We start from the raw sequence: 9,521 nt of genomic DNA, 5'->3' as shown, positions 1-9,521 counted from the left end.
TCACTTTGTAGACCAGGCTGGCCTTGAACTCAGAAATCCGCCTGCCTCTGCCTCCCGAGTGCTGGGATTAAAGGCGTGCGCCACCACGCCCAGCTCACATGTGGAGTTTAAATGGAGTTACCCTATAATGGTCAACAATGCTCCTTCTCTAGAAGGATAATAAATAAAAACCCTAGTGCTCAGAGCGGTTACCTTCTTCAGAGCTGGTCGTCAGTAAAGTCCCACAGACTCCCAAACATTACAGACGACTGCCAGCACCCTCATTGTCCTCCAGAACGTGACAGTAAGATCCTACTGCTGCCGATGCCATACACTTGAGTCACTGAACACGGAGAGAACCACCTGGTACTCACCAGGAAGGTTTATTCCTACTGGCTGGCTTTCACCGTGCTGGAAGGAGCTAACCACACCGGTGGGGGAGAAAATGAATTACCAGTCTTACCCAGTTGTGAGCCCTATGACTTAACATCAACGCCCAACCTGGCAAGACACACCCACTGGTACAGTAGTGGCAAGCATGTTGTACAGTAGTCAACTACTTTCTGATTGGATCCAAGTCCAATCCACAAGATCAAACCCACACACTTGGCACCCTTATCAGGTGAAGAACCTGTGTCTCGATAGGTCATAGGCACTAGGGGGGAACGGATTATCATTACTTCTAAGTATACACAGTATATTAAACCAATTGGTAAGGACAAACTGTTATACCTGCAGATAAGCTCACCTTTCAACCACTATCCTCAGAGAGGCTTTCTTCTGCAGTAGATGATGATTCACTCAAAGACCCCAAACCAGTCAAGGTGCAGAAAATAAGAGACTGTGGAATGCTCAGCTCCAAATGGGACATCTGTGTCTCCCAGAGCTCAGGAAGAGGGGACAGAAAGAGTATGTAAGAGTCTAAGGCAATGGAGGACTACAAGGAAAACTGTTTTCTGGATACAGCAGGACAATTGCACATATGAAATCGATATGGTTAAAGAGACAATATGTGCAAGATTTGCAAAAACTAGGCTAGACGAAATTCCAGCATGGACACAGTTGACAGATGCTGGGAGAGAGTCAGTTTCTTTATGAAGGCAACCCATGGTGGTTGGTGGTCTGACCACACATCCGAGAGTGTATGAGTAGCACAAACTGCACTTGCTGGGTTTAAATATTATATATATACACATACATGAAGTTGGGTGAGGAGAGATGGACTGATGTATCCAGGATTGGAGGGATATATGTATATATGTGTGTGTGTGTGTATGCATGTATATGACCAAAATACATTGTTTGAAACCCTCAAAGGATCAAAAATATAAAGACAAAAAAGATTCCTTCACTGACAATGACTTTAGATCTCTCCAGAATGAAAACAAAATGAACAGAAGAATTCGTGTCACTAGAGGCAACCAAAGTCATTTATTCTTTATTTTGCTTGGCAGTCTAATGAATTTTGGTTTCCTGGACACAGACCAGACCCAAGGCAGAAAATTTAGAAGCAAACTCGACAAGCTGGCTATTTTAATTGCATTTTGTCCACGTTATTAAATGGGTTGGGTAGGCATACTGCATAAATGTCTAGTGAGAAACAGTGAAAGTAGAAGATACATAATCTAAAATTGAAGGAGGAGGAGGAGAGGGAAGAGGAGGAGGAGGAAGAGGAGGAGCATTGGCAGCAGATACATCTAAGGGTTTCCAAAGCTCATAAGAGTAGTGTCCAAAAATGGCTCAGGAGACTGGGCAGAGTCGGTTCCTATTGGTTGGTGTGACATTGTGGAGTATTTTGAATGTCACTGTCACAAGACATTCGCAGGCTGCCAAAAATGTTACATTATGTTTTGAAAATGACGTTCCATAAGGTAGAAAAACAGACATAGGTTGTTCAGTTAGATTAGTTTTCATAATTTAAAAAAAAGAAAATATTTTGTACCTAAAAGGACACGTTGCAGTTATTAAGAAAATTCGCGAGTGTGGGACACCTGTACCCAGGTAACACTAAAGAAAGTAAGCCTTTATTTCATCTCCAAGGTGACGAGTAGAGCCCCAGGAACTCACGAGAACACCTGACATCACTTTGTTTGTTTGTTTGTTTTTTAGGAAGACATTTTTAGCATCCCCCCGGTCTCTCTGGCATAATATATACTGGGGATTTTACAGGGTTTATTGTCTCTAGCTCACATATGACAATAAGGAGTTACACACACACACACCTCATCATGACCAACTCCATATCCCATTCTACCCCCCACTACACCATGAACAGCACCAGCACCTTAAATCAAACAAGGAAGAGTAGAAAGGATGAAAACCAGATTACTTAGCAGTAACATACGGTGGAGTGTGCTCTATCTCCCAAGTGTGTTCCCATATTGTAAATGACATTACACTCTACACTACAAAACCGCTTTTAAGAACTCCATCTATTACCAGAAGGAGGCGTACATCTTCATGTATGAATGACAGGGTCGGAGAGAAGCAAACTGGCAAAGTAGCCTTTAAGCTGCTCATCAAACCAGCTCAATACATAAAGGATCCACCAACTGCAGGATTATAGTTCGGGGAATCTCCTGCTTTCCCAGGAAACCTAGAGGGAAGTGCTTTCGTGCAGCCATCCTGCTGAGGAGAGCAGGGAGCAGAGCAGACAAGTGATGGAGAACAGCAAGGCGGTCACGCTGTCCTGGACTAAATATGGACTGTAAAGAAAAGTGCGACCTTATTTTCTATATAAGAATGACAAACTGAAATAGGCACAAAAGCATGCCACGCAGAGAGCCCAGGGCCTTAGACAAAGCACAGCTTGCAGCTGCCACACAGACACGTCCACTGAAACTTTATGTTGCAAAAGAACAAACAAGAAACCTTAATATTTGAACTACACGGTTACACACGACAGACAGACTGAATACAAGTTCATGTCAAATGAATTATTATGCTGTCAGTTAAAGCCATACTTACACACTTTTAGGGCTCTTGTTTATTTGGTTTTCTTTTCTTTTTTTCCTTTTTCTTTTAGGGATGGTAATGGTAGTGGAGCTGAAGACTGAACACAGGACCTTTGAGTATTCTATACAATCAGTCCACCACTGAAATACATCCCCAGCCTCATAAATATCTTTAAATTACTTAGAGAAAATGCTTTTGTATTCTATAAAACATTACACATCATCCCCTGGTCTCTCCCAACTGGGTTTAAAAAAACTAGTTTGCAAGAGATGTCCAAATCATTAAAATGCTCTCTTTGTAGTGGAATTAAAAGTACCTCCCTCTTAGCCCCTATTTTCAGTTTTTTACCAAACCATAACAACTGTCATATTTCCCTTTTTATGAATTGAGACCCAACCTCATGATGTGGCCTCTGCTTTCTGCATGCTGGGGATCTAGGCATGCCCTATAGCACCTGGACAAATCTCACCAATACTGAATAGACTGAAGGGGTAGACTGTCTTTCCTACTGTCACTTAGAATCTTAGCTTGGGATTGACACTTGAGGTTTTTGGCACCTTGAAGGTATACCCAAAGGTTGTCAGATCCTGACATTAGACAAACTCACCTACCAGGTTCCCTGAAAGGCTCAGTAAAGTGACCCTGAATGAAGGAAGAGTCATTTCCAAAAGAGGCCTCAGCCACGCACTAATACTTACCCTTTTTATCCTGATACCTCTTGGTCTAATGGGAACAAAATATTTTGCAAAGGAATGAAGATATATTTTAGAAAGGAAGAACACTTCTGCCTGCCATAGGGTTTTATTGCTGTCAAGAGACACCATGACCATGACAACTCATATGAGGGAAAAGACTTAACTGGGGCTGGCTTATAGCTCAGAGTTGTAATCCATTATTGTCATGGTGGGAAGCATGGCGGCACACAGACAGACATAGTGCTAGAGAAGGTGGGTGAGAGTTCTTCAAGGGGATCCAGGCCACACTAGGCCTGGCTTAGCATCTGAGACCTCAGAGCCCACCCCCAGTGACACACTTCCTCCAACAAGGCCACACCTCCTAATGGTGCAGTCCTATGAGCCATTTTCATTCAAACAACCACACCTTACTAACTCTTTCTCCTGGCCCTTTCATTCTCCCCTCCTCTGTTTATGACACTGATAACTCAGGACATAGGACATCCTTAACTCAGAACCGTAACTCTAGGTTTTTTACATTAGGAAGAGCTGGGGACGTGGATCAGCAGGATAGCATGCATACTGCTACTCCAGAGGACCAGGGTACACTTCCTAGCACCTATGTGCTACCTACCAAACTCAGTGACTCTTTTAGAGCCATTTGGAATATCTGCTTGGCATAGTAGTGCATACCTATAGTCTCAGAGCTTAGGAGACTGAGGCAGGAGGATAAAGAGTTGAGGCCAAGGCTGGGCTACACAGTCTTTGGTGGGGGAAGGGAGGACAATCTAGCACTAGGTAGACTACATTTCAGCTTGAGAATGCTGCAACAGTCTTTACTCAAGTTGCCCTTAACGTTTTAAGTGGTATTAAGTACCTTTCACAATAGTCATTTATTCTATATAACTTGATGTGCTGGCTGGTTTTTATGTCAATTCGACACAAGCTATAGTCATCTGAGAGGAGGAAACCTCAATTAAGAAAATGCCTCCCTAAGATCAGGCTGCAGGAAAGCCTGGTGGGCATTTTCTTAATGATTGATTGATGTGGGAGGGCCCAGCCCATTGTGGGCCTGAAGAAAGCAACCTGAGCGAGCCATGAGGGGCAAGCCAGTAAGCAGCGCCCCTCCTGGCCTCTCCATCAGCTCCTGACTTCAGGTTCCTGGCCAATGTGAGTTCCTGCCCTGAGTTCCTTCAGTGATGGACTACAATGTGGAAGTGTATAAGACAAATAAATAAACCTCTTTCTCCCTCACTTGCTCTTGGTCACCGTGTTTCACCACAGCAATAGAAACCCTGATAGAGATACTTGGTGATCCTGGATTCTAGAAAATCAGGGACTCTCTGTACCTAGAGATCAAATAGACATTTAGATAGTGTAAAAGAAGCATGCTGTTTACAATATGCTGGTGTGGGGGTGGGGAGGGCTAATGCAGTGGGTAAAGTTCTTGCTCACCTATCCAGAGTGGGAAGGAGAGAAGAGATCCCCCCTCCCCCCCACACACACACCTACACACACCTACTAATAAATAAAGTTCTAAAACTATACCCAAGCATTTTGTTTCTTTACTTAGCAATTCGTGTTGTTATATAGTAAAGGCTACATAACTTCAATAACTTTATTAAAAAGGTATTGGCTGCTTCTTCTGCTTTCTCCTCAACCAAAGCCTAAGCCAACCTTACTAAAATTAAATTGTTTCCACCGAATTATCTGAATGATTCATCTCTTCTAACATGAACTTCTCGGTTACAGTTTCCCTTTCCTGAGAGAGCATTCTTTCACAATTTTTCTTTATCTATTGGGACTGTCAAGTTCACAGTCTGGAGCTGGCCAGATGGCTCAGCTGATAAGTGTGTGTGTGAGTGTGTGTGTGTGTGTGTGTGTGTGTGGTATGTCTTTCTCACTAAATAAATAAATGTAATAAAAAATGTAAAGGTCCAAAATATGGCAGCAAAGATTAAATTGAGGCCTAGGGTGAGATCTGGAAAGCTAGAACTTATTTCTAAACTTCAAAGAAGCCTGGGAAGATACCCCTGAACAGCCTTCACTGGAGAAGGCTGATGATCATCAGAACCTGCAAGGGCCAAGGTGGGTGTAGACCTCAAATTCAGGTCTGCCATTTACTATCTATGTAGTTCTTGGGCATGAGATTTACCATGCCTAGACCTCTCATTCATCAGACCTCTCATTCATCCCTCAAATACAAAATGAATAAATATAACATGATGTTTTAACCAGGTACTTGGTAATCAACGGATGTAAGTGATTAATGTTTTAGACTACCAACCACTAACAATGGGGAAGAGAGGATATATATATATATATATATATATATATATCAAAAACAGTTTCTGTGAAAAGTGAAAATAGATATTTTTTAAAATGTGTTAAGTTTATTTATTTTGTTTGTTTGCTTTTGAGACAGAGTCACACTGTGTAGCCCTGGCTGACCTGGAACCCTTTCTGTAGACCAGGCTGGCCTTGAACTCACAATGACTTACCCGCCTCTGCTTCCCTAGTGCTGGGACTAAATCCACACCTGGCTGAGAAACAGGTTTTGTAATTGCCAGAATGCTCCATTGTATCGCCTCCCCAACCAGCTATAAAATGATAGAGAAGTCCATAATGTTTATGGAGAGAATTAGGGAACTAGAATAGACTTAGAGGTCTCTTAATGGGCACCTCATAACACGCATGCTCTGAGACTTGCTGTGTGATTCCTTTTTGTGATCATCACCCATGTGTAGTGTCCAAACTTTTCAGGAGAATCTAAATTTCCACTCTCAATGTTCTGCCTCAGGCACAGAGTAAACGCTAACTTGTGTTTATAATCACAAACAAAACCTACCTACCCAAGAAACACTTAAGTGACATTCCTACTCTTCTTGTTCTTGACAAGTCTGAGGCTTAAAAGCTGCTGGGACGTTTTAATAATTTTCTATGTCTTAATCATCTCCAATGCATGTGAAGTGGATACCTCGTTTTCCTGTGCTCCTGTGTCGACTCTTCACCTGCCTGTATGAATTATCCTTCCCTACACAGAGGTGGACTATACCTGCCTACCCAGTGACTGTCAGAAACTCCTCATTCCCGCCTCCATCCAGAGCCCCTTAATGAACAAAAGAGCGTTTATCCCACTGCTTTGAAAGGAAAAAAATAGTCCATTTGCAAAAGTAGGTCTATCTTACACTTTTGAAAAGGTCCAGCTCCCACCCCCAAATCCTCTCCTGGACCTTAGGCTGTAACTGCAACTGCCAGAAAGCCCTGCAAAAGGGTACCTCACCGCCACGGGAGAGCCTGCAGCACCAGATTGGCAATGACGCCACATGGAGATAGCGTGAAAAAGAAAAGGATGAGAAGGCAGCACCAGAAATGTGCTCCCGTCCAAAGGGGTGGAAGGAAGAGAGGAGAGAGAAAACACACACACACACACACACACACACACACACACGAGAGAGAGAGAGAGAGAGAGAGAGAGAGAGAGAGAGAGAGAGAGAGAGAGAGAGAACAGATATCCTAAAGTAGATATAATCAGTGGTCCTCTAGGCAAGGTACCTCCTGGACACCCCTAATCCTTACCTAGGCTACAAGCAAAGATGTAAATTTGGAAGTACGTGGGAAATCAACTTGGAGACATTGTAAGGCAAATTCTCCCACCATCACTACCATCACCAAACCCTGTGCAAGTAAAAAGCCAGCACTAAATGCAACTAGAAACTACATGCAGTTCTGGGCCCGAGGTTTACATAATCACCAATTACATAATACTCATCCCGAGCACTAAATCCCCTTCTATAGGTGAAGTTCCCCCATCATCCCGTCTCTTGCCATTTTCCAAAGAACGCTGGAAAAGTCTCTAATATCTGCGGAGGGAGTGGATGGGGCGCTGCAAAAGTCACCCTCGACAAGCCGCAAAGCCACGTCAAATGGTCCAGGGTAAAGGGGGCTCGGAGCAGGTGACTCCCCTCCTCCCGCGTCCCCCCGGCGCCCGGCATCCAAGGCCGAGGCTGGACGAGCGAGGCGCACCGGGTGCGGCCGGGCTTACCTGCTCCCCGAAGTCGATGGCTATGTTGGTGATGCCGAGGGGCACCAGGAACCGGATCAGGGGCCAGTAGTGCGTGAGCGCCGGGAATTTCACCATAGTCCCCGCCGTGGGCTGACCCCACACTCATCTGCCGCCGCGAGGGCACTGTGCTGGGAGGCGCGCGGAGCGCAGCGCGGGGACGGAGGCCGCGGCCGGCGGGGCCTGGGGCGGCGGCTGCTCGCGGCGGCGGCGGCGGCGTCCTCTCCAAGCGCTGCTGCTCTAGCAGGAGAGCCGCGAGCTCAAGTCCATCCCCGCTGCCCTCCCACACAACAAAGATCTGCCGGGGAGAAAGAGAGGAGGGACAGGGACAGCAGCGGCGGCGGCGGCGGCAGCAGAGGCTTCTGCTGACAGCGGCTCCATTATAAGCGCTCTGGGCCCGGAAATAAATAAATAACCGCGCGCACGAGGCGCCTCCGCCGCCGCCGCCGCCGCGCGGAGGAAATCAGGGGCGGGCGGAGGCGCGACACCGCTGGCGACCCGGGAGGGGGCCGGCCGGGCGCCGCCTCCCCGCTCCGCTGCGCACGGCTCGGCCGCGGGGGGCGCTGCGCTTGCACAGGCCGCTGCGGTTCGCGCCCGCGGGGGACCAGGGAGCCGCCTGAGCCGGGCGCGCGGAGCGGGGAGTCAGGCGGGGCGGGCGGGCGGGGACTCCGGGTGACCCGACACCGACAGCCCCATGCCGTCCCTGGAGCGTCCGGCAAGGCTGTGTGAGCACCGTCTCCAGAGTTGGGAACCAGGAGTAGAGCTCCGGGGACAACCGAGCTGGAAAGGCCTCGGCATCCGGGCGGCCTCGAGGCGGGCTGGGAGCTGCTTTAGGGTGATGGGGATACGGCTGTATCAGAGGGAGAGAAGGATGGTTTCCCAAAACGAGCATCTCGCATCTCTGTGACGGAGATCTGCAGACCCTGGGGAAAAATACACCGGGTGGCAGGGACTGACTGTCTGTCCTGGACTAGGGTTCTAGGATGCTCCATACCGGTCTCCAGCTTTTGCTAGTAATGTGCAACCGTTTACTTATTTAAAAGCCGACCGGTAAATATGCTTTGAAAAAAGGAAAGAAAATCTGCTCGGCTATGCTATAATATGTCCCCAGTGACAGATAAATTTTCCTGATAAATCAGTTGCTGAGCTGATACTTTTACCTAAAACTGAATAGCTTGACAAAGCCAGCATCAGCCGGTGTCCCAGTATAGTGTATGAAAAAAGGGTCCAAGGCAGTGACTGAAGCATTCACAGCAGGGCGGGGCTGGCCTCCAGGATACGTGTACAGTCACACAAAAAGCTCAGATCATAGAGGGTCCTGTGCCTACTCTGGCTCTCTGTTCTTGCTTTAATTCTTTTCTTTAATATTTATTTTATTATTTTATGTGTATGGGCAGATTTTTTTTTTTGTCTGCATGTCTGTCTGTGCATCACATGCTTGTCCAGCACCCACAGAGGCCAGAAGAGGGCATTGGAACTTCTCCTGGATTACAAAACATTGTGAGCTGCTATATGAGTGCTGGAATGGAACCCGGGACCTCTGGAAGAGCTGCAGTCAGTGCTCTTAACTGCTGAAACATCGTTTTCTTCAAACCCTGGTCTTGCCCTCTTGAAATGATGAATTTCTGAACAAGGAGCCTTGGCTTTTCATTAGCAGTTGAGATAGATGGTTTGTTCAACTTGTATCTTCCTATGCATCTTTTTTTTTTTTTTTTTTTTTTTTTTTTTTTTTTTTGAGACAGGGTTTTTTTGTATAGCCTTGGTGCATCTTTTAAAATAAACATAATGAGTTAAACTTGTGTATTACTTGTCCTGAGAAATGAACCCATTCCCTTTATCTCTGTAAGGCT

At 46.1% G+C, this 9,521-nt stretch overlaps 2 protein-coding genes across 2 annotated transcripts in view; both read right to left on the bottom strand.

Annotated features, from left to right (window-relative positions):
- Nucleotides 1–8,144, bottom strand: part of Ankh (ANKH inorganic pyrophosphate transport regulator) — a 127,134-nt gene extending 118,990 nt beyond the window's left edge. Inside the window, exon 1 of the mRNA XM_021183678.2 lies at nt 7,654–8,144. Coding sequence (XP_021039337.1) covers nt 7,654–7,749 — 96 coding nt within the window. The 5' untranslated portion in view covers nt 7,750–8,144. The remainder of the gene's footprint in view (nt 1–7,653) is intronic.
- The window catches only part of LOC110310774 (proliferating cell nuclear antigen-like), a 155,043-nt gene continuing 153,656 nt past the window's right edge, over nt 8,135–9,521 (bottom strand). Inside the window, exon 2 of the mRNA XM_021183879.2 lies at nt 8,135–8,521. Within this exon, the coding sequence (XP_021039538.1) occupies nt 8,135–8,521 (387 nt within the window). The remainder of the gene's footprint in view (nt 8,522–9,521) is intronic.

This window comes from Mus caroli, chromosome 15 (genome assembly GCF_900094665.2).
Source record: "Mus caroli chromosome 15, CAROLI_EIJ_v1.1, whole genome shotgun sequence".
Classification (NCBI taxonomy): domain Eukaryota; kingdom Metazoa; phylum Chordata; class Mammalia; order Rodentia; family Muridae; genus Mus; species Mus caroli.
This window is presented reverse-complemented; position numbering and strand designations above follow the sequence as displayed.